The 25,079-nt window shown below is 36.4% G+C and overlaps 1 protein-coding gene across 7 annotated transcripts in view; it reads left to right on the top strand.

Moving 5' to 3' along the window:
• Window positions 1-25,079, top strand: part of ATP2C1 (ATPase secretory pathway Ca2+ transporting 1) — a 161,207-nt gene that overhangs the window by 121,217 nt on the left and 14,911 nt on the right. For 4 of the 7 annotated variants that reach the window (XM_019023678.4, XM_019023687.4, XM_063704178.1 and 1 more), the window contains 10 exons: window positions 2,576-2,746; window positions 3,907-4,004; window positions 16,264-16,314; window positions 17,248-17,414; window positions 19,370-19,438; window positions 20,006-20,122; window positions 20,931-21,078; window positions 21,621-21,716; window positions 22,845-22,986; window positions 24,544-24,668. In XM_019023678.4, coding sequence (XP_018879223.3) covers window positions 2,576-2,746; window positions 3,907-4,004; window positions 16,264-16,314; window positions 17,248-17,414; window positions 19,370-19,438; window positions 20,006-20,122; window positions 20,931-21,078; window positions 21,621-21,716; window positions 22,845-22,986; window positions 24,544-24,668 — 1,184 coding nt within the window. The remainder of the gene's footprint in view (window positions 1-2,575; window positions 2,747-3,906; window positions 4,005-16,263; window positions 16,315-17,247; window positions 17,415-19,369; window positions 19,439-20,005; window positions 20,123-20,930; window positions 21,079-21,620; window positions 21,717-22,844; window positions 22,987-24,543; window positions 24,669-25,079) is intronic. The other 3 variants (XM_019023680.4, XM_019023684.4, XM_055383273.1) reach the window with 1 other exon arrangement.

Consider the following 25,079-nt stretch of genomic DNA (forward strand, 5'->3'; position numbering starts at 1 on the left):
CCTGAATCTGGAACATGCCTTGGATCCCCCCACCTCAGTCCTCAAGCTTTCTGGACCCCTGAAGCCAAGGCAGATTCTTTCTCCCAGCGTCATTTCTGGGGCAGGAGGAATCTCTTTTCTGGTTTACCTGGGCCAGACCTAAGAATAGCAGGATCTCTGAAACCACAGGGTTTTGATGTGTTTTTATCAAGCCAAATGTACAGTTGCCAACTGACACTCTGGATAATTGAGCACAGGGGGTGCCCTCGTACATTGTACCATCACTCCCTTCTGAACAGTTGGCAGACCAAACTGTTTGGAAGCTCAGATACTCTGGCTCAGGGTAACACTTTTGTTCCGCTTACACTCCTCAACTTTCCACCTCAGCTAGGGAAAGAGATTGACAGTTAAGGCTTGACCCAGGATTATAATCGTTAGAGTAAGTGGGAGTTTCAGAGACTTAAGGGGCACTGCAGGGAGGCCTTGCTGCCACAAATTAGGGTTCCGATTGATAAAGCCTGTGTATGAAGGGGCAATGGCAGCTCCACTGAGCCAATCCTGGGAAGACTGTGGTGCAGAGGGCCTGTTACTCCCCTGATTCACCTGATTCTGGGGCTTTGACCCTTTCTTTTTAGATTTACTTTTGCTAAGATGCACTTATTTATTTTTTAAGAAGACTGTTGGTGAACAAAATGTGAACCCATTTCTTTCCTCTTTTGAACTTCTGGGATGTCATCACTTCCAGTTTGTTGGCTTTATTTCCAGCTATTAATAAAGCATTAAAAGAGTGGAGAAAAAAAGGTAGGGAAGTGGGCAGAGTCTTGCTACTCTTAGCAGCACATAGCAAGAGGTTTTAAAGTGGCATGGATTTAGAGGACTTAAAGAGGTCTTGAAGGTCTAATATATGCTCCCTCTTTTTCTTAGTTTCTGGAACAAAGTTTTCCTACCTCATTATATTGACTAACTCTTTTCATATGAAGGATTGTGGAGGTTTGTGTATATGTGTTTTGTACTGTAACATTATGAAGTAGACCAGAGTTGGTAGAGGGGAAGGTTTTTGTTGCACAGGGTTTTGGGAAACATTCTGCTCATTTGTCTCTTGCTTCATGTCTTTTCTTCTTTATCTACCCTTGTGCTCCACTTCCATCCTCCCCCTGAGATTACCATAATGAAGAACAGAAAGATTTTAAACCTCAGTTGATATGTACTTACATTACATCTTATGAAACTTAAGTTTCTTAAAATACTGTGGTTCTTAATTTTGGTATTAGAGTATATTTTGTTTTATGTCAGGGGCTCTCCACATGAAAAAAGTTTACCTATCCTTGACTCAGAGAGTAGCAGCAGATTTTCACTGGTGCTAAAGAAGCAAATAAATACAGGATACTAACCTCTAGACTAGTGCCACCCCTCCATTAGGAGTGCGCAGAGCTGATCTTTCCGTCTTAGGATTTGCTGACATATATTTTTGTCACTGTCCCCTTCTGTTACCGTCAGCCTCTATCCCAACACCAGGAACTGTGAAGTGGCTCATTCTCTCAAGGGTGAAAGCCTTTGGAGCCCACATCTACATAAATAATTAGGTATATGACTCTTACTTTGGAAAAATAGAATTACTTGCCTTTAACCTTGATTTTTTTTGAGCATATGTAATCTTTCATACCTTCTGCTTGACCAAGAATAGATAGTTTCTTTGGTCTCTCTGGGACTTTTCAGTCTCCTCTTGACTTATTTATGTTTAGTTTGTATGTGCATGTTACAGGTTGTTCAGTCTAATATCTCAGATGCAGGCACATCCCTTTGGTTAATAAAAGTAGTTTCTGGAGTTCCATAATTCTGAGAGTAAGCTAAATGATATTCGGGAAATGAAAAGTACTTTGTACTATATCTTACATGCCCAAGGATGACAGGGAAATAAGTAGAAATAATAATATGATGGCGTTATTTACATACTCTTAGAGAACCAACGTTACAAATAAGAAATGTCTGTTCATGTTATGGAAGGAGTAAAAGAATCCAAACTATTGTTGGTATTAATGGTTTTACAACCACTTTCCAAATTAGCTTTACCTTCCAGGAGTTTTCATGTACAAAGTTGTTACAGGCTGTGTATAATTAATTAATACAGACGTCTCTTCAGAGTGTTTAATTTTTCTGGAGATCTTGGAAATGGAAAGATGAAGATCCGTTAGAAGCCACCTTCAAAGGTGTTTGTCTGTTTAAAATTGACTTTAAAGCCTAACAAACCCATAGTTTCTCTAAATAATTCTATTTTTTAAAGAGGCAGAGTTCCTGTTGAAAGTAGCTGCATGTGGTTACTATGTGAAAATATTGTTCATTTTCTGTCTCTTGCCTACTCTGCCCTTCAGTTCTTTAGTTTGATTCTTTTTAATTAAAACAGCTTAAAGGGACCCCTTATCCAGAACCATTAAACTATAATGTTTTGGTCTGTAATCATTTTGATTTTACAAATGACATTATAGTCTTAAGTGATTTATTTAAGAAGTGTTACTGTCTCCAATTTCTATCAACTAAATTCTGATGTTTTTATGACTCACTTTTTTTTGTTGTTGTTTGGATTTTATTATTTCCTAAGTTCTTGCTTTGGCTTCTGGTCCTGAACTGGGACAGCTGACATTTCTTGGCTTGGTGGGAATCATTGATCCACCTAGAACTGGTGTGAAAGAAGCTGTTACAACACTCATTGCCTCAGGAGTATCAATAAAAATGATTACTGGAGATTCACAGGAGACTGCAGTTGCAATCGGTATAACCAGACTGCTTTCTTTTGTTTTCGATAGTTTTTCTTAAAATACTGTGGTGCATAATTTTGTGAACTATTAGTTATGAATATGTTTATGTAATATTGAGATTATGCCATTGAAATCGACTCATGGTTTTGCTCATGGTCTATATAAAGTTGGCAAAACTGATTATAGTTTAAAAAGTAATAACTTTGACATGCATAACTAAATCATGAAATCACATGTATTTTATTCACAGAAGGGTAATTATTTTTAATCTCATGATCACTGTGATGACAGAATAAAAGCACTAGATCATGAATGTCAAAGGAAACATGAAACTTAGTTTTTCCTTTCAACTTAAGTATAATTTTCAAAGCAGACTTGTGCATAATTTGGCAGAAAATAGCTTGTTATATGTATTTGTTTTTCATCATGTATACCTATATTTGAATGCTATTTAAGATTACTGTAAGAAGTACAATAAGAGCGAAGAAGATAGTGAAAGTTAATTTCCCAGAGCCTCTAAACTGTAATTCATACTGATAAATTTAACAGTTGGCTAAACTCCATTAATTCTTATTTGGAGAGGGGCTAGTCCAGGAGTTTCAAACTATATGTTGTCTAAGAACAGGTCACTAGAAACATGATATTATTGGAAGAATAACTTTTCAACGTTTATTTTCATTTATGTATAACTACATGATTACCACAGATCCACCACCATTTTGTCTGGCTTTGGACACTGTACTTAAAATGCACTCTGATCTTCGTTACATTTCAGCTGCTGAGCAGAACCTGATTGGCCTAGTTTCGATTCTTAGGTATGCTAGCTTAAATAGTCAAAATTCTTTTTTTTTTTTTCCCTGTAGAGACAGGGTCTTGCTATATTGCCCAGGCTGATCTTGAACTCCTGGGCTCAAGTGATCCTGTAGCCCCAAAGTGCAGAGATTACAAGCCTGAGCCACCGTGGCCAGCCTTGAAAATTCTTTATTCTTAAATTTAAACAAAAATGAAAGTCAAACATAAAACTCCAGACTTAATGCTGATTCAGATAGGTTTGTATTACTGGTAGGTATCAAAAGAGAATAGATAACAAATCATACTAAATGAGCATTACGTTGACTAGCCTGTCAAGCAAAAACAATTTGGTTTATTACATTTTCTCTCTTATTCGCTTTAGCCAGTCGTCTGGGATTGTATTCCAAAACTTCCCAGTCAGTCTCAGGAGAAGAAATAGATGCAATGGATGTTCAGCAGCTTTCACAAATAGTACCAAAGGTAGGCCTAAACTAAAGCCTTTTGGACTGAAAGGCCTTATTCTAAGTGTTACCATTTCTACTACTATCTTAATGAAACTGTTTAATTGTGAACATCAGGGATTTAAATAACCACCAGATTTGTTGGTTCAAATCCTGAAATGAAGTCTTATCATTGAATTAGTCTTATTGATTATTTATGATATGATGTTTATGAATATCAGTGCAAAATTATTAATTTTAGCAAGAACCAGATTTCCTCTGAGAAAAGTACTGTGGAAATTAACAGTGCTTGTATTTATGAATGAGAGGATGGAGAGAGATCATTGATTTATACTTCTTACTCTTTTGTTCAATTTTAATTTTAGCATGAGTATGTAATTTTTTTTAGGTACAATTTACATATAGTAAAATTCGCCCATTTTAGTGTATAGTTCTGAACATTGAGTGATGCATGCAGTCTTGTGACCACCACCACAATCAAGATATAGAACAGTTCCATCATCCCCCCAAATTATCTTATGCCTTTTTGTGGTACCTTCTCCCCCTACTTCCAGGACTTGGCAGCCACTAATTCTTTTTTTGTCTCTGCCACTTTACCTTTTCTAGAATGCACTAAAAATTGAATCATACCATATGAATGAGGCTTTTGAATCTGCTTCTTTCACTTAGCATAATGCATTTGACATTTATCTATGTTGGTTGTGTGTATTAGTAGTTTGTTGTTGTTTTTTAAAGTAATATTCTATTATAGGTGTACCTTACCTATTCACCAGTTAAAGGACATTTAGATTGTTTCCACTTTTTGATGATTATGAATAAAGATGCTGTCAACATTTGTGTACAGGCTTTTGCAGTTTGTACACAAATTTATTTTGCATGAAAATACATTTTCATATCTCTTGGGTAAATATCTGTGAGTCATTGCTGGGTCATACACTTAATGTATATTTAATTTCATAAGAAACTGCAAGTTGTTTTACAAGATGGCTTTATTATTTTGCAACCCCACCAGCAGTGCCTGGAACTTCTAATAGTCCTGCATCCTCACTAGCACAAGGGATTGTCATTGCCCTCATCCCCCATTCTGATAAGTCTACAATGGTATCTTACTGTGATTTTAATGTGCATTTCCCTCACAACTAGTGATGTTGAATATCTTTTCATGTGCTTATTTGCCATCCATATATCTTCTTTAGTGAAGTGTCTGCCCTGCCTATTTTTAAAAAATTATGTTTTCTAATTATTGAATTTTGAGCATTCTTTATATAATGTGGATACAAGTCCTTTATTAGATATTTGTTTGAAAATGTTTCTTTCCAGTTGGTAGTGTGTCTTTTCCAAGAGAGAAGTTTTTAATTTTGATTAGGTCTAGTTTTTCAATTTCTTCTTTTATGGACTATGCTTTTGATATCTCAGAACTCCCTGCCTAACCCAGGTTCACAAAGATTTTCCTCGTGTTTTCTTATAGAAGTTTTGTAGTTTTGGGTTTTATACTTAGGTCTGTGATCCATTTTGAGTGTATTTTTTTGTATATGTTGTAATGGGTTAAGGTTTATTTTCTTTGCATATAGATGTTCAGTTATTCCAGCAACATTTGTTGAAAAGACTGTCCTTTTTCCATTGAAATACTTTTTTACTTTTGATTATAATGCTTTTCTAACAAATTATTTGTAGGAAGAGAGGTATCTCCTGCCCCACAGCACAGTAGCTTCTTTAAAGCCAGGTTCCCTGATATGAGATTAACTTACTTTATTATCTTGGGCTGCCTTGTAAGGGGCCTATCAAAGCCTGGTTTGTGGATACCCAGGTCCCATAGGAAGTGCCCCATAAGAGGTGGGCAGCAGTCTTCCCAGTTGCTGACAGTTCAGATTTCTTGGTTTTATTGTTAGTTAACTTATATATGCCCATCTATTTGTATGTCCTTCAAAATAAGCACTTATCTGGAATTTATTTTATTAGCTATTTTGTAGACATCCATTGTTACTAATAAAATGTGCTACCTCCTCCTTCATTTATTTTACACTTACAACTTCAAGTTATATATTCAGAATGTGGAATTTTCTTAAATTGTTTCTGCATCTTAAGGTATGTCTGTACTTTTTTGATTAGAAAATTCATTAGTGGTATATGTTCAACATAGAAAAATCAAATAATATAGAAAAGTAAGAGCTACAATAGAAGTTGTCTGTAATCTAACCCACACTCAGGTTATGCATCCACAGAGTATCCATAATAAGTTAACCTATTATGACTTAAAAAAATGTGTTTAACAAAACCTGGTTGCTACTTTATATTGTTATAATTCTGAACATTCATTTTACATAACTTTGGCATTTCTGAAATCAATTATTATTAGAAAACATGTTTTTAATTGCTGTACAATATTTTGAGTATACCATGTGTATGTATGTATAAATGCACAGCATGCATATATATATAGAGAGAGAGAGAGAGAGAAAGAGAGAGAGAGAGAGTTACATAACCATTTTCCTGTTGAAATTTGAGCTTCTATTCTTTTTACTACTGTAAATGTTCCTTTAAGGATAATGACAATAGCAACCATTTACTATCTGCCATTGCATGTATTACCTACCTTATCTAATTTACTTCTTATAGCTACCTTATAAAAGATAGGCAGCGCTGCTTTACAAATTCTAATAATTAATAAGCCTTATTTCTTAGCAGTGTTAGATTTATAGAATAATTGAGCAGATAACACAGAGTTCTACATTCCTACTCCATCTCTACCCTCTACTCCTACACAGTTCCCCTTCATATTAATAGACTGCATTACTGTAGTATATTTATTGCAATTAATGAGCTAATATTGATACATTCTTATTTCATGGTTTACATTAAGGTTTACTTTTTGTGTTGTACCTTTCTAGGGGTTTTGACAAATGCATAATGACATATATCCACCATTACAATTTCTTCTGAGACGGCGTCTCGCTCCACCATTAGAATTTCATACAGGGTAGTTTCATTTTCCTGAAAATCCCTGTGTTTGACGTTTTCATCCCTCCCCACTCCCCTTGAATCCTTGACAACCACTGATCTTTTTACTGTCTCTGTAGTTTTGCCTTTTCCAGAATGTGTATGGTTGGAATAATATCATATGTAGCCTTTGCAGACTGGATTTTTTTCACTAAGCAACATGCATTTAAGGTTTCACCATGTCTTTTCCTGGCTTAGTAGCTCATTTCTTGTGAGCACTAAATAATATTCCATTGTATGAAAGTGCCACAGTTTATCACTTCACCTTTTGAAGGGCATCTTAGTTGCTTCCAGGTTTGGCAATTATATATAAAGCTGCTCTAAACATTCATATACAGGTTTTTGCGTAGACATAAGTTTTCAACTCATTTGGGTAAAACTAAGCACAGTTGCTGAATCAGATCATATGGTAAGAGTATATTTAGTTTTTTAAGAAACAGGCAATTCCATTTTTATAGATGAGGAAATTGAGGCCCACAGTACTTGGGAGACTTGGCTGATGTCTCAGAGCTAGTAAGTGGTGGTGTTGGCATTGGAACTGGAATCCAGGTCTGTATGCTCCAGAGTTCATCTGTTGTTTGCTGTTTCTTTGAATATTATTGAACCTAAGATGTACCCATCTCTGATTATTATTATTATTGTTATTATTTTTTACCACTGCCCTTATCCATATATACATCTCTGATTATTTTTATACACTAAATTCCTGCATGTGAAATGATTGGACTAATGTTCAACACATTTGTAAGGCCGTTAACATATATTGCTGAATTGTCCTCTGAAAAAGTTTCTGTTTATATTTCCATAAACTACACTTCATACAGTAGCATTAAGTCCCTAGACCTCCAGCCCCACTTCCCTCATCCTCTAGCAAGTGGTCAGATTTTGGATGTTGTTACTAATAGAAATACACTATTTTGCTTATCCATATTTTTTATTTCTCAACTTCTAAGCACTCATGAATGCTGTTTTCAGAGAGAGCCAATCATAGTCCTGAAAGATGTAATCTCTAATGTTGAAATCCTGAAAGATTGAAATCCATAAAGTCTTAAAATCCTGAAAAACCACAGTCCCCAAAGATCAAAATCCTAAAAATCTAATTCTGGAAAAAATAATTTTAAAATAAAATAATTTACATTTTTAAGAAGGAATTTATTTGAGAAACATAAAAACATGAAAATGCTTCATTGGTCACTTTATACAAAATAAGCAATAATAAATAACCTACATAGTTTTGCAAGCATTTGCAAGCATAAACACTCAGGCATATTATATGACAGACAGATATAACAGGACTGTTATGAGCATATGAACTGTATTTATAAAGAAATAGGTCATAAGGGAAATGCATAAACACCTATCTCTATGGTTGCTAGTTGTGTGCACCCCACTTTATAACTGTGGGTCATTTTTATCTTTCACAAATGCAGATTATGAAAAGGACATCTGTTCATTTATTGAGGAAGTTTCAACATTTTTACATACATGTACAATGCTTACATACAAAGTCAACATTGTGATCATGCACTTTCGTGAAGTCAGATTTGCAAAACATGCATAAAACAAATTAGAATCCTTTAAGTCTCTATAACTTACGCTTCCAGTGTTGGAAATGATGCAAAGGTGAAATACATAGCATAGCAAATTGTAAAAAGTAATGCTCACAATTTAAAATAGCAGAAAAGGAAACTAAAAAAAGAAAAATAATGGCCGGGCGTGGTGGCTCACAGCTGTAATCCCAGCACTTTGGGAGGCTGAGGTGGATGGATTGCCTGAGGTCAGGATTTCGAGACCTGCCTGGCCAACATGGCGAAACCCCATCTCTACTAAAAATACAAAAATTAGCTGGGTGTGGTGGTGGGCGCCTGTAATCCCAGCTACTCAGGAGGCTGAGGCAGGAGAATCGCTTGAACCCAGGAGGCAGAGGCTGCAGTGAGCTGAGATTGCACCAGTGCACTCCAGCCTGGGCTACAGAGCAAGACTCCTTCCCCCACCCCACCTCCCGCCCCCCACCAAAAAAAAAAACACCAAATTAACAACAACAGCAAAAAACCTAAAAAGAAAATATGACATGGAAAAACATATTTCAGAGATAAATGATGGACAGTTGCATGGAGATAGTCCATAAAAGCTGGCTGACTTTCACGATCATTAACTATATTTTGAAGTCTTGCAGCATGATGAATAGTTGCTTTTTTTTCTTTGAGAACATGGCTGTCAGCGTATGTTCATATTCATTTTCTACGTGGCACTGCTCTTTTTGAAATTCTATGATTCGATGTACACTAACATGAACATTCTCTATTAAATTTTCCTATCCTGTGATTGTGATTTTCAGGAGTTTAGACTTTAGGGATTTTGATCTTTAGGGATTTCAGCATTTGGGATTATGGCATTTGGTATTGCATCTTTCAAGATTATGATCCCAATATGTTGGGATCATAGATGACTGTTGGGATCACTGCCACCCAGAGAATTGGGGCAGTGTGGATGTTTGCTTTGTTTTTGGGGTGGGGAAGGTGTTTATATATTTGAATAGGGCTTTTTTTTTTTTTTTTTTGGTGCACGTCCTATCCTGGTAATCTCTTCCTGATGTTTATTTCTGAATAAATCCCATATTGGATTTTTTTAGTGGTATTGGGACAGAGTATTAGTAAATGTATGTGAAATCTGCAGTTACTTAAACATTTTACCATTAGACTTTTGCATAACTTCTCAGAGATGCTAAAGGTGGTGAAACTTTCATTTTATTTGCTTTCTTCAGTTTGTCCTCTGGCTCTCTAATAAAAATTATGGTGAACTCTGGAAACCAACCAAAGATAGTTAGGGAAGAAAGAAACTAATTACAAATTACATCATCAGCCTAGACAAATCACATTATTGGGGTTTCCCAAGTAGAGTGTGTGTGTGTTAATTATAGCAGATATCCTGATGCTATTCCAAGGAGACTAAAACAAAATAAGACCTAAGCCCTGTCAGAAGCTCGTTGAATTGCTTAAATTCATCCTACTTTAAAGTGGAATTCTATAAATACCAGCCCTGCCTCCCAGGTATTTTGTATCTTTTGAATACCTAAGTCTTTTCTCCAAATATTATTAGTGAATTTTTTGTCTCATTAGGTTAGCAGGACGGCCCCCACCCTCATTTTGTCTTTTTCCCCACTTCATTTTGTGTTCATGTGACCCTTTTATAGCCAATATGTTTATTTGGCCTTCAGCTTTTTAATTATTTTATTTTATTTTATTTTATTTTATTTTATTTTATTTTATTTTATTTTATTTTATTTTTTTAGAGGTGGTGTTTTGCTTTATTGCCCAGGCTGGAGTGCAGTGGCACGATCATAGCTCACTGCTGCCCTGAATTCCTGGGCCCAAGCTATCCTCTGCCTTAGCCTCCCAAGTAGCTGGAACTGTAGGTGCTCACTACTATGCTTGGGTAATAAAAAAAAAAAGAAAAAAAAAAAAGAAAATCCATTTCTGAATGGATTTTTAAACTTTTTTGAAAGAAAGGATTTGTAGAAATGGAGTCTCACCACGTGTTGCCCAGACTGGTCCTGAACTTCTGGGCTCAAGTGATCCTCCCACCTCAACCTCCCAAAGTGCTGGGGTTATAGGCATGAGCCACTGCACCTAGCCTCGTCTTCTGCTTTCCTTTGTTTGTTTTTTGAGACAGAGTCTCCTGCTTTGTTGACTAGGCTGGAGTGTAGTGGTGTGACCATAGCCCACTGCAACCTCAAACTCCTGGGTTCAGGTGATCTCCCCGGTTCAGGTGATCCCTCATGACTCAGTCTCCTGAGTAGCTGGGACTACTGGCATGTGCCACCATGCCTAGGTAATTTTGTTATTTTTTATAGAGATGGGGTCTTGCTGTGTTGCCCAGGTTGGTCTCAAACTCCTGGGCTCAAGTGATCCTCCTACCTTGGCCTCTCAAAGTGTTGGGATTACAGGCATAAGCCACTGCACTCAGACAGTTTGCTGCTTTTGCTTCACATCAGTTTGAATAACTTTTATTATTGTTACAAATAAAACAGGCCTTTTGTTCTAATCATTAGCTTGTTGAGGTTTTCCCCCATGTACTAGAATCATATTAATTGTGCCCCTCATTAAAATATTTTTCAGCCATCCTTTTTCATAATTCTTTCGAACACATTTCATTCTCCTTTTGGAATATGAAGTGTTGCTATGTACTTTGACCTAGAGCCAATTAAAAAGTAGTACTGAAACTCAGTTTTGCTTGTTATTAAGTCATCTGGGAATTCTCAGTGTTTTCCATTTATGACTTTTTCTAGTGTGTCCTACATTTTCCATTGATCCATTGATAGAAGTGGTCATCCTCTTTCATTCTTCTTTTTCTGATTTTTACAGCATTACTTGCATTTATATTTCTACTGAATCTATTCACCAAGTCCCCATATTATTATTGCAATTCATATATTGTCTAATTTTTAATAGGTTGTAAATCTTTATTTCAATCAGTTGTTTTTTCTTCAGTGCATTAGTTTTCTTTAATCTGTCCTAGAAGATTTGAGGATCTTCGGTAGGTTATTCTAATGCAAGACACATCTTTTCCATTAACCTCTCCTTTAATATTTTCCTTTCTTTTTTTTTGTAACTTCCTTTCCCTAGTACATCTTGTCTATTAATTTCCATCAAAAGAACTGTGAGTGCTGACCACAAATGTGACACTGAAAAGGAGGACTCATAAGAAGAGAAAAATAACCCTTGTAGATTGCTTCTGAAAATATGTGGCCTTGTTCTACTCTCTTTGATGATTTTTATCTCTTCCTCCAAATCTAAAATCAGGCCAAAATACCCAACTGTCACAACTGGATCAAGCCAGCTGCACCTTTTACCACCAAGTACAAGGCTCACTGCAACCCACGGATACCCATCTAACCTCGGGACAGCCATGATCCCCAATAGGCAGGGATGACACCCACGACCAGCAAGAAGCAGCTACAGAAAATTGATCCTCAGTGCCTCTGCCTCCCATAAAGATTTATGGGGATCATGTCTCTCAGGGAGAAATGAGGCAGGAGAATAGGGAATTAGGGTAATCAAGGGTTAAGGCATAAGTAAAAGAACAGTAGATGCAGCCAGTTCTAGGCAAGATTAGGCAGCATTTAGGCCACATCCTTACTCCTGTGATAACAAGACAGTAGTCTCCACTTCAGCCTCTGATTGACTGGGGACCAAGTCTCCACTTCAGTCTCTGATTGGTCACAGGCTAATCCTTCATAGGGTGTAACCAATTGGAGGCCTCTAAAGGGCACCTGGTAGTGTTACCAAATTCTTTTAACTTAATAAAAACCCTAGGCCGGGCACGGTGGCTCACACCTGTAATTCCAGCACTTTGGGAGGCCGAGGCTGGTGGATCATAAGGTCAGGAGTTCAAGACCAGCCTGGCCAAGATGGTAAAACCCTGTCTCTACTAAAAATACAAAAAGTAGCTGGGTATGGTGGCGGGCACCTGTAATCCCAGCTACTTGGGAGGCTGAGGCAGAGAATTGCTTGAACCAAGGAGGCGGAGGTAGTGAGCCGAGATTGCGCCACTGCACTCCAGCCTGGGCGACAAGAGCGAAACTCCATCTCAAAAAAAAAAAAAAAACAAACACAAAAAAACGGCTGGGTGTGGTGGCTCATGCCTGTAATGCACTTTGGGAGGCCAAGGTGGGCAGATCACCTGAGGTTGGGAGTTCGGGACCAGCCTGACCAACATGGAGAAAACCTGTCTCTACTAAAAAAAACAAAATTAGCTGGGCGTGGTGGTGCATGCGTGTAATCCCAGCTACTTGGGAGGCTGAGGCAGGAGAATCGCTTGAACCCGGGAGGAGGAGGTTGTGGTGAGCTGAGATCGCGCCATTGCACTCCAGCCTGGGCAACAAGAGCGAAACTCCATCTCAAAAAAAAAAAAAAAACACAAAGCCTAAAGAACATTGTAGTTGGGACTCATGAGCCGCTTGCTCGAGCCCATTCTACTCTATGGAGTGTACTTTTGCTTCAATAAGTTTGTACTTTCGTTGCTTCGTTCTTTTGTTCCTTTGTGTGTTTTGTTCAATTCTTTGTTCAACACATGAAGTACATGGAAAACTCACAGTCACGACCTTTCATTCGCTAACTTATTTTGCAGCTTTTGCCAAACACTTGTTATATTTCAGTGCTGTGTGCTACATGATTAATTTCTGCAGTAATTAGGGTTTTCACTTAGAAGGTTACCAGTGTGTTTTGGATATATATGTAACTCAGTCTTTTTTTTTAAAGACACACTGAAGAGTTTCTGAATGGATTTTTGAACTTTTTTGAAAGAAAGGATATTTCCCAAATATAAATTATGTGATTCATGATATTTGGATTGCCTAGGGATAATCAGTAGTGTGATATTACAGTGTAGCTGAGTCTTTTGTTTAAGAAAATAATACTTTTTTTATTTAGACCTTTATTAAAAGGAGAGAACCAGGGAACAGTCTTTATGGTAGTACTGAGATATATTCAGTTGTTCATTCATTTTATTTGTCTTTATAGAGTGCTGTTGGTATAGGACAAAAATCTCTGGCTTCATGAGTCTTAGAAGATAAATGAATATAATGTTAAATAAGTGCTTAAGAGCAACCCCCCCCCCCAAAAAAAGGCAAAATTTGAATGATTAGAGAGGGAGATTGAAATTTTTAGATAGTAAGACTAGGGAGGGCCTCACTGAGAAGGTACTATTTGACAGAAGGGGGACCCATGTTATATCCGAGGAAAGAGCATTCCAGACAAGGGCAGAGGCTGGAAGTGAGTGTGCCTGGCATGTGTGAGGAACAACGAGGAGGCCAATGTAGTTCAGTCAGGAAAAGATTAATGATAGGAGTGCAGTGAGGTGTGCACTTCATGAGGGACCCGGTAGATAATAAAGGACTTCGGCATTTGTTTTGAGAGAGATGTGAAATCATTTGAGGGTTTTGAGAAGAGACACGTGATCTCACTTCTGTTTTAACAGTGCCACTCTGGCTACTGTGTTGCAAATTGACTGCAGGAAACTAGGGCAGAAATAAGAAAATCAGTTTGGAGGTATTGGCCCAGAGTGTGGGCAATGGTTTTGGAGTAAGGTGGTTGAATTCTGTAGATATTTGTGAGTGGAGTCAACAAGATTCGCTGTCAAACTGCTTGTTGGCACATAAGAAAAATGGAGGAATTAAGGTTGGCTCCCAAAATTTGGAGCCTCAGCAACTGCACATATGTACTTTTCACTAACAGAGGATAGGAAGGAGCAAGATTGAGACATCTAAGAGGAAATGTGAAGTAGGGATGGGAATTAGTTTTGCTGATCTGGATTTCAGAAGAAATGTCTGGGCTTGAGATAAAAATGCATTCAAAAAAATGCATGTAAGTAAAATCCAAAACCGTGTGCCTGGGTATGCTCACCTGAGGCATGGGGAATTCTGAGACCTCTTATAGAGAAAGGAACTGAGCCCTGGGGTGCTCCAACATCTAGACATCAAGAGAGATCAGGAGAAGTCTGTTCAAGAGGAATAGCCAAAAAGGTAGGAGGAAGACCAGTATCGGTGGTGGTGGAAGCCAAGGGAAGATGGTGTTTCAGGAGGGACTAATCAACTACGTTAGGGTGCGGCTGAGAGGTTAAGTCAGATGAGAAATGACGGTAGGCATTAGCAGTGTGGTGGTGGTGGTGGTGCAGGTCTTTGAAAGTCATGAATCGTGTTTCACTGCAGTTGTGGTAACAGTATGATCATGGGATGGATTCAGAGAGAATGGGAGACAGCAAGTATAGGCTACTTGCTAAGGAGCTCTGCTCCAAAAATCCTCCCCGTTCCTGTATCAAAATTTTTTCCTTGCTGCTGCACTTTACCATCAGTATACAAACATGTTTCCTCTTCCATTTAAAAAAATAAATAAAGAAAAAAAGGGAAAGGGTGGCAGCTGAAATGGGAAGGGAAGTGGTTTTTCTTTCTTTTTTTATATGGAAGGGACAACATGTTTTTGTATACTGGTGGTAAAGATATAGCAGTGAGGAAAACATTTTGGCACAGGAGGGAGGGGAATTTCTGGAGTAATGGTCTTAATAGGTAAGAAGGTAGAATCTTTGACCTGCAGTAGATGCATATTCAGTTCATCTGTAGTAAAACCAGAGGTTAGTTCCTGGATACAGATACTGAGTTGGGGGAATTGTGGAAATTCTCTTCTGATTCTGATTTCTCCAAAGTAGGAAGCAAGGTGGTCGGCTGAGAAGGAGGCTAGAGAAAGGGGATAGATTGCAGGTATGAGGAGAGAAAACTAATATGAACTAATCCTCTAGGAGAATAGGAAAGAGAATGGTGTATTATGTATATTGAAATCACCATAACTTGTAAATATTGTTGGAGAGAGTGACATGACAGTGAGGCAGAAGTTAAAATCATTGTGAAATGAGGGGCTGTGAACTCTGGAGCAGTGAATGCCTACAGTTAGTGAGTTACAGTCTCATCTGACATTCAGAACTGAGGTTTTATGAAGGGAGAATAGAGGATACTGTGTTCCACCTCTAGGCTCCCCCGGTGGTACTATTTGAGGAGGTTATAGGGATGGTAGTGTTTTGTGGAAACACTAGGTTAGAGCAAAGTACTATTTGAGGAGGTTATAGGGATGGTAGTGTTTTGTGGAAACACTAGGTTAGAGCAAAGTGAAAAAGAGTAAAAAATAGAAGAGGTTTGTTGGAACACAGTGAAACGATTTTAGGAGATCAGGAGATGGGGTCAGAAAAAAGGATTAAGTATGTATTTTGGAGAGATAAAAATCATATAAGCAATTTAGAAGTACAGTGGAAGAGAGGCTAATGAGTTAACCTGAGTAAAAAGGAATGAGCAGACACTTGACACTGTAAAAAATGGCTCTACAGACACTGAGAAGCAGCTGTTCTTTATTGCTCCTGAAGACAGAACAAAGGGAAAAGGCTATTTTAGTTGTATGCGAGTGTCATAGGAAACAGACGCAAGAGAATTATTCCTTTTTTTGTCTCTGGAACATTTCAAGAATAAGGCTGTTTTCTCTCCAGAGTTTACACATAATGGTATAAATTGGATGACTTGTTTAGATTGTGTATTTCCTGTGGTACCTTTGGTAAAGATTGAAATGACCATGTCAGATGAATGTCTTAACAAACATATGGCATATTGCTTAAGCTTGATCTCAGTGACAAATTAAATACAGCTTAAATTGGTGAGTTTTTCATCATTAGTTATGAATGCATGAGTTATTCTGTAGAAATCTTAATATTGAAGATTTTTAGTGTATCTTGTATTTTAACAGGTTGCAGTATTTTACAGAGCTAGCCCAAGGCACAAGATGAAAATTATTAAGGTGAGTGTGTAAGAATCAGATTGTTTTATTTCTGTATACAAAATGCTGCTACTTTACTTTTGTTATGTTTGCATTACAGGGAGTAGAGCATCAAGGTCAGAAATACTATGAGGCAAAACAGTTTTTTTTTTTTTTGTAAGAGCTTGACATAAAAACACTAATAGAGAATTTAGTTGGCATAAGATGTAGAAGAAAACTTGAATGAAGTATCTGCAAATACAGCCTTCTTTAAACAGTTAGACAGTATAAAAGAATGTTCTAACTGGGGTCCATAGCCAAGTCATCCCAGTGTAAATAGCAGTAATTAGTTAGAAACTAAATAAATACAGCAAGGAAATAGTGTTGTGACAGTGTGAACAGTACTTAAAAGGCTATGATTATTTATATTAATTAGTCAAATATATTTAAAGCAACTGATATAGTATCCAGTAGTTAATGGTCTTAAGTTATGATAGCCAGCCATTGTGTAGTTCAGAGTTTCTCAACCTTGGCACCATTGACATTTTGGACTGGATAATTCCTTGCTGTGAAGGGCTGCCCCATATGTTATTGAATGTTTAGCAGCATTCTTGGCCCCTTCCCACTAGGTGCCAGTAACATCCCCCAAATCCTGACACTCCGAAACATCTCCAAACATTGTCAGATGTCCCTTGGGAGACACAATTGCCCCTGGTTGAGAATCATTGTATACTTGTTTGAAGAACAGAATTTAGAGATACAGTTCTCACAGATGGGAATATTAGTAGCAACTTTTTCTAAGCTTTATCTTACTGAGATCTCCATTTGTTGAAGTTCATTGAACAATGGGTGGTCTATATTATTTCTAATCTTAATTATGTGAAAAAAAATAGGGAGGATTTGTTTATCGCTTTGTATGGAAGCAACATTTTTATCAAAATTCCTTCCTCTCCCCTGTCCTCTGCTCCACTCTAGTCGCTACAGAAGAATGGTTCAGTTGTAGCCATGACAGGAGATGGAGTAAATGATGCAGTTGCTCTGAAGGCTGCAGACATTGGAGTTGCGATGGGCCAGACTGGTACAGATGTTTGCAAAGAGGCAGCAGACATGATCCTAGTGGATGATGATTTTCAAACCATAATGTAAGCTTTGTTTCAGTGAATGCCTATCAGAGAATCTTCCCCTATCCTTTCCTGTCCCCCCACCCCTAGAGAATTCAACTGGAAAAGAATTAGTATTTAAACATTAGGTAAACTAAACCATTTTTCTAGGGTAATTATCCTATTTTATGGTCTGAAGAAGATGATTTGTGTGGCTGGAACAGGCATAGTAAATGGCAGGACCCTCATTTAAGAAGTATTTGCCAAGTGCCAGCCACATGTCACCTTTTTCTGGGCACTAATATGATGGTATAGTAATGGCCTTTATTTTAGTTAAATTCAGGTAGTTAGAAATATGCTTATGTATGGCTCTTTTTTTGGCTTTATAATAGATATTGAAAATTATGAAGTTTACATCCATACCTGTTTTTTATATCAGTAATTTATTCATCTTGCCCTCATTTAATGTTATAATTTATTAAATTTAAATAGCTCTATTTGTGTCAGCCACAGTTTCCAGTTGATTTAAGACTCCAGTGTAATACATGGTGGTGTCAGTTTCACAGTGTTCAGGTGGGGATCATGTGAATCCCATCTATTTATTTATTTATTTTTTTGGTAGCCACCTGTTGGATGACCTGAGTTTAGTGATAAATTCCAATTATATGTTCCAGGCTGCTTTATTACTCTGTTTTGGCCTACAGGGAAACATTTGGGAGCTTAGGACTCACAGTATTTGCCAAGCTTTTGCAAGGATATGAGTTTTTTCTTTCCATTATTATAATTATATAGAAATCTTAGAAGAAATGGGGAGTTGATTAAAAAGCATAGATTTTCCTGGATTCAGCTAAATGAATGAGAGAATTTATATGAATCCTTGTAAACCATGTTCTTCATTTAATTCCTCTGCAACATGTGATCTACTTGATGTGTAGGAGCAACACGTAGCTTAAATTCTGTAATTCCTATATATCTCATTGCCATTTGATTCCTGACATGCATTAGTTTAAACCTTTACTCTGCATTTTGTACCACTAAGAAAAATGAGCTTAGAGGAAGGTGAGGAAGATAATCATGGCTGGGCAGGGTACCTCACGCCTGTAATGCCAGCACTTTGGGAGGCTGAGGTGGATGGATCACTTGAGCCCAGGAGTTCGAAACCAGCCCAGGCAACATGTCAAAACCCATCTCTCCAAACAATACAAGAAAAATAGCTGGGAGTGGTGATGTGAGCCTGTGGTCTCAGCTACTCTAGAGGCTGAGCTGGAGGATTGCTTGAGCCAAGAAGGTCGAGGCTGCAGGTAAGTCAAGATTGTGCCACTGCACTCCAGCCTGGGAAGCAGGGCAAGACCCTGTCTCAAAAAAAAAAAAAAAAAAAAGATAATCATTTTATGTATTATGAATGTGAAGTATTTTCTCTTGTGTGAAGAGACAATGTATGATTTTAATGTTGAAGTATCTTCTTCAGAATAAGAATTTTAATATTGTGACAAATTAGTTCAGGTAGAGCTTAGGCTTGACTTTAATTCTTTGCTAAAATAAATGTTTCCATATTGATACATGTGTTGTATTAGTTGGAATTTTATTTTATTTATTTATTTGTTTGTTTGTTTGAGACAGAGTCTCACTTTGTTGCCAAGGCTGGAGTGCAGTGGTGTGATCTTGGCTCACTGCAACCTCCACCTCCCGGGTTTAAGCGATTCTCCTGCCTCAGCCTCCCGAGTAGCTGGGATTACAGGCATGCGCCACCACACCCGGCTAATTTTTTTATTTTTAGTAGAGACGGAGTTTTGCCGCACCATGTTGGCCAGGCTGGTCCGAACTCCTGACCTCAGGTGATCTGCCAGTTTCGGCCTCCCAGTGTGCTGGGATTACAGGCATGAGCCATGGTGCCCGGTTGGAAATTTATTTTCAAAATTAGCTCTACAGTGTTTTAGTATAGATACGTTTTTATATGATAATATTTTCTCACTTCATCTTTATTTTTTAAATTTCAGGTCTGCAATTGAAGAGGGTAAAGGGATTTATAATAACATTAAAAATTTCGTTAGATTCCAGCTGAGCACGTAAGTTTGCAAGAAATTTGTCACCATGGGTCTTCTGGATAAATTATATGAAAAGTAGAACTTAAGCAGAATGCCTAGAAACTTCTCTGCCTTATATTTCTGAGCATTGTTCATATGTCAGTTTTCCAAAAAGAAAATTTATTGTGTTCTGAAATTTTAAATGGCATGATAAATAGGTTGTAAATGTAACAATTAGATGTCTGTATCATCAAAATGTGTAAATCTTTGTGATTTATTTAATAGCTCACATCTCATTGTTTCCTCTTGGTATCTTTTTCCAAAAGTAGAAGGGGTATTGTGTAGTCAAAAAACAGTTACCAAAATATTGTTGAAACTATCATGCAGATATAAAAATTCTTTATTTGTTCCTGTTGTCTAAACATCTTGAAAATCCTTTGTTAAAATACTCTTAGCTTTAAAATGTCCACATGAAGAATAGTTTACTTGAAACAGTCTTCCTTTAAAAGCATAGTAGTAACAAGAGATTTTTAAATGCTAAAAAAGTGGTATCATAGAATCAACAGATTTACTATGCTGATATTTTTAAATGACTCTCTTTTTCAACAGGAGTATAGCAGCATTAACTTTAATCTCATTGGCTACATTAATGAACTTTCCTAATCCTCTCAATGCCATGCAGATTTTGTGGATCAATATTATTATGGATGGACCCCCAGCTCAGAGGTACGAGTTTTTTAATTGCATGAGCTGGAAAGACAAGGAATGTGTACTACCCTGATAATTAAGTTTTAAAACTTGATTTATGGACAGTGTTGGAAAACTTTGCAGCAAATGTTTTAACATTTATGTTATAAATTGTGTGATGTGTGTATTTTATTAATTCTTTTTGAGTGTGCATGCAGTGTAGATCTGAGCCTTTCCACTGTTAGATGCCTAGCCTAAGGTTGAGAATAGATCAGGAATAGGTGCTATCCCTGTCCTCAGGAAGTAAGTAAACCTTTTATTTCTAAGAAATGGGTATAATGGAGAAATTTCTGGGTTCAGTTTTATTATCTAGGTTCTACTGTCAGTTTTAGAGACTTTGGGAAAGTATTAGAGGACCTGAGTGTCATAACTTTTTAAAAAAATTTAATAATAATGGGGTAGTTGAGTGATAGATGTCATTTGGCCACTCCAGCAAATCATCCCAGTTAAAACCTCTTTATATGAAAGATATTTCAAAATTCAGTCGGTAGGTCATGTATTTCACACCGTATTTGAAATAGGTAAACTTACATGTAAATGAATTGGATGGTTTTTTGAAAGTTGATTATCTATCCCCTGTCAAATTGTGCCAAACAAATAAAGAGGAGAGAAAAAGTGACAAAATCAGTGGTTATTTTTGCGTAATCAGCCAGCGTTTTATGATGCAACATTTGTTTCTATAAGAAAGCATTTAGTTTGCCGAATAATTGAGGTTAGTGAGGTTGTGAAAGTAACAAATCCAAACCTTAAAACTTGAAAGTAATTCATTTTTCTGTTTGTTTTTAAGCCTTGGAGTAGAACCAGTGGATAAAGATGTCATTCGTAAACCTCCTCGCAACTGGAAAGACAGCATTTTGACTAAAAACTTGATACTTAAAATACTTGTTTCATCAATAATCATTGTTTGTGGGACTTTGTTTGTCTTCTGGCGTGAGGTATATTCACTGGCCAAGCTGCTATATTAACATGAATTCTGTATATCTGATAGGATTCTTAGTTATTTTGATGGGTTACCCAGAAGACTGGGAAGTTAAGGGAGCTCTTTTAGTGAAAAATATAAGAACATTTTAAAAGAGTTTGATTTCCATCTTTATGGATAAATAAAATTATTGATTCATGTATTAGAATAAATCTGCAGAGAAGTAGCATTTAAAATAAAAATACATGAAAATTTAGAGAGAAGTTGGAAAATCTGAGTCTTAAAATCATAGAGCCACTTTATTATTTTTAAATAATAACAGTATTTTGATATCTAATACATAGTTCATGAGAAGTTTTTTTTTTACTTTTTATTATGTAGATTACAGCTATTCACTAGGTGATTTATAGGAAATTTAGGTAGCTTTTATGTTTCATGTGTTAGGCTAAAGTTATTTCTTCCTAATGGAAAGAAAATGTTTATATTTTTTAAAAAAGCATGCGATTTATCCATTAAATTCAGCCACTGAAAAGTAATTTTGTTATTGCCTCTTGACAGCTACGAGACAATGTGATTACACCTCGAGACACAACAATGACCTTCACATGCTTTGTGTTTTTTGACATGTTCAATGCACTAAGTTCCAGATCCCAGGTATGTTTAGGTGAACTTAGTTGATTGACTTGATTGACTCACTTGAGTAGAGTGCTTTCTAATAAGTAGGCAAAGATTATGGGTTTTTAGCTTTGCTTAATTTTGTAGCCACAGATTGCAGCCCCAGACACAGCCTTCTTATAAACATGTGCAATTGGTCACAATGAGGATGGGGCATTTGTGGGAGGTAAGCTTTATGTCTGACTAGAACATAAAAGTATTAATAATTCACAGGTGTTGTCATCTGCGTTTAGCTGGCTATAGCTGTAAGATAGATCGTGGTTAACATTATTTGAGCATAGAACAAACCTCATAGTTTCTGTTGAGATTTTATTAGTCTCATTTTAAAAGACAGTATTGCTAGGAGTATAAGAGCAGTTTTGTGCCTGTTTTTTTTCCCAACACTCCTGTCACTGTGTCAAAGCTTAGGACATTCTAATTTTGCTTTTCTTCCCTTGTTGTATCTTAAGGTGTGACTGCTGCTTCTTGGTCTAAGTGTTTTGATAGAAAATAATGGGCTAGAGCTTTATGGTACTTTTTTAGAGCATATTGTCCTTAAAAACTAGTTTCATTTGAGGCATGACTATTCATTTCAGCTTTAAAGCACTTTATGAATCCTTAACTATATTACCATTTGCCATGCTGGAACTTCTGAGTACAGTGAATTCTCACTAATTGACCAATTTTTGAAGAAGCTGTAATATTTATTTTTTTATGAAAAGTGGTTTTACTTTTTCAGTACACACACAATTAGGTCCATTCTCCAAGAAAGGATTTTAGATTATCTACCTTAGTGAATGTATAGAAATGATTTAGCAAAATACAAATAAAGTTTCTTGATGTTTGGGATGTTAAAAGGTTTCTTTTCTTTCTATGGTCTAAATTATATAGTGTCACTTTTTAAGCAAGCCTTTTCTTGATAAATAAAATAAAAGCTACTTTAATATTTACTTTTATTCCATCTGAATTATTCCAAAACAATAGTAAAATTTAAGAGATTTCATAGAATTGACATTGCACAATTCAGTGATAAAGTGATACTGCTTATTAAAAGTTAGAGGTGAATATAATAAAGAAGTTATTTCTGTGACCAAGGAGTAATAACTGAACTCTCTGCTCTGCCAACAGACCAAGTCTGTGTTTGAGATTGGACTCTGCAGTAATAAAATGTTTTGCTATGCAGTTCTTGGATCCATCATGGGACAATTACTAGTTATTTACTTTCCTCCGCTTCAGAAGGTTTTTCAGACTGAGAGCCTAAGCATACTGGGTAAAGAAAGCGTTATCTTTATCATTTATGTATTTTAGATAAATCATATTTTCTAATGTGTTTGTTTTAATTTTAAAATTCTTTTAAAATAGCAAAATAAGTAACTCCCTTGATTTGAAAAAGGAGTCTATTTTTTCACTTGGGGAAGCTCAGGGGAATTACTCTCCTAACTCCAGGGTTTTGGTTTTTGCTCTTTTATAGGTTATCAATTGTTATAAAAATCATAATATGTGATTCTCAAATATAGCAAATCAAAACCTGCTCTAGAGTATAGTTTATAACTTTTTATGTACTATGCCGTCTTGTATGAAGAGAAAACTAGACTTAATCTCCCTGAAAACCAAGTTGCTCTCTTCTTTAAAGTTAGAATTTTCAGTAAACTAATAATTTCATTATTCTTTCTTGTTTGTACATTCTAATTTCACAAAATGTCAGTCTGACCCAAATAGCAGAATGTTTTATAAAGTCTATTTGGAAATTACACATTTTTCTTACATTACCATTTATTAAATGTATAATACAGTGCATTTAAAAATTAGTTTTCCTGTGTAAGTGTGAGGAATGATATGTTTGACAGTAATGCTGTCCTTTATTGAGTTCTCAATTTGGGTATTTATGAAAAGGAGTTATACAGTTTCACTGTATTTTTTCTTGTAAGTTAAAATTTACCTTAAAATTGAACTAGTTGAATTTCAGTATTTTAATTCCATATTCACATTTCTTCCTCTTTTTAAAAAAATGGCATTTTAAGGAAACATCTGCAATTTTCCAAGCAGTAAATAAGAATTGAGATAGTGTGGATACTATTGTAAAGACAAGTCTTCTATGCTTTGAAATAGAACATATTAATGTCAAATTTTTAATCTTCAGATAGGCATTTTCATTCAAATTGTCTACTACTGTTGATACAGTACTTTTTTAAAGGGCTGTGTGATCTATGAAATAAACTCCTTTTGTTGGTGATACTGTTAAAGGCTAGCCACATAAGGTTTCAGGGAAAGTGGTCAGAGGACTTGGGTTCTAATTCTGGCTGCTGCCTTTCCTAGTTATGTGACTTTGGATAAGTCATTTAATATCTTTTTTTCTTTTCTTATTTTTAACTGAGGGTGATTGTGCCTGCCTTATGGAATAGTTGTGAAACAATGTATTTGAAAGCTGTGGTGGCCAGGCGCCGTGCCTCACGCCAGTAATCCCAATACTTTGGGAGGCCGAGGCAGGCAGATCACTTGAGGTCAGGAGTTCAAGACCAGCCTGTCCAAAATGGTGAAACCCCATCTCTACTAAAAATACAAACATTAGCTGGGTATGATGGCACATGCCTGTAATCCCAGCCACTTGGGAGGCTGAGGCAGGCAAATGGCTTGAACCCAGGAGGCGGAGGTTGCAGTGAGCCGAGATCATGCCACTGCATTCCAGCCTGGGTGGCAGAGCAAGACTTCATCTCAGAAAGAAAAAAAAAAAAAAAGTTGTGTTAAAATGCTAGAAAAATGTAAGCTATTAAGCTTTGCAACTGTAAGTTTCAAAGAAATGTAAAACCCAACTTATTTTCTCTTGCAGATCTGTTGTTTCTTTTGGGTCTCACCTCATCAGTGTGCATAGTGGCAGAAATTATAAAGAAGGTTGAAAGGAGCAGGGAAAAGATCCAGAAGCATGTTAGTTCGACATCATCATCTTTTCTTGAAGTATGATGCATATTGCATTATTTTATTTGCAAACTAGGAATTGCAGTCTGAGGATCATTTAGAAGGGCAAGTTCAAGAGGATATGAAGATTTGAGAACTTTTTAACTATTCATTGACTAAAAATGAACATTAATGTTAAAGACTTAAGACTTTAACCTGCTGGCAGTCCCAAATGAAATTATGCAACTTTGATATCATATTCCTTGATTTAAATTGGCTTTTGTGATTGAGCGAAACTTTATAAAGCATATGGTCAGTTATTTAATTAAAAAGGCAAAACCTGAACCACCTTCTGCACTTAAAGAAGTCTAACAGTACAAATACACTATCTATCTTAGATAGATATATTTTTTTTTATTTTTAAATATTGTACTATTTATGGTGGTGGGGCTTTCTTACTAATACACAAAT

The sequence above is a fragment of the Gorilla gorilla genome, chromosome 2 (assembly GCF_029281585.2).
Source record: "Gorilla gorilla gorilla isolate KB3781 chromosome 2, NHGRI_mGorGor1-v2.1_pri, whole genome shotgun sequence".
Taxonomy (NCBI): domain Eukaryota; kingdom Metazoa; phylum Chordata; class Mammalia; order Primates; family Hominidae; genus Gorilla; species Gorilla gorilla.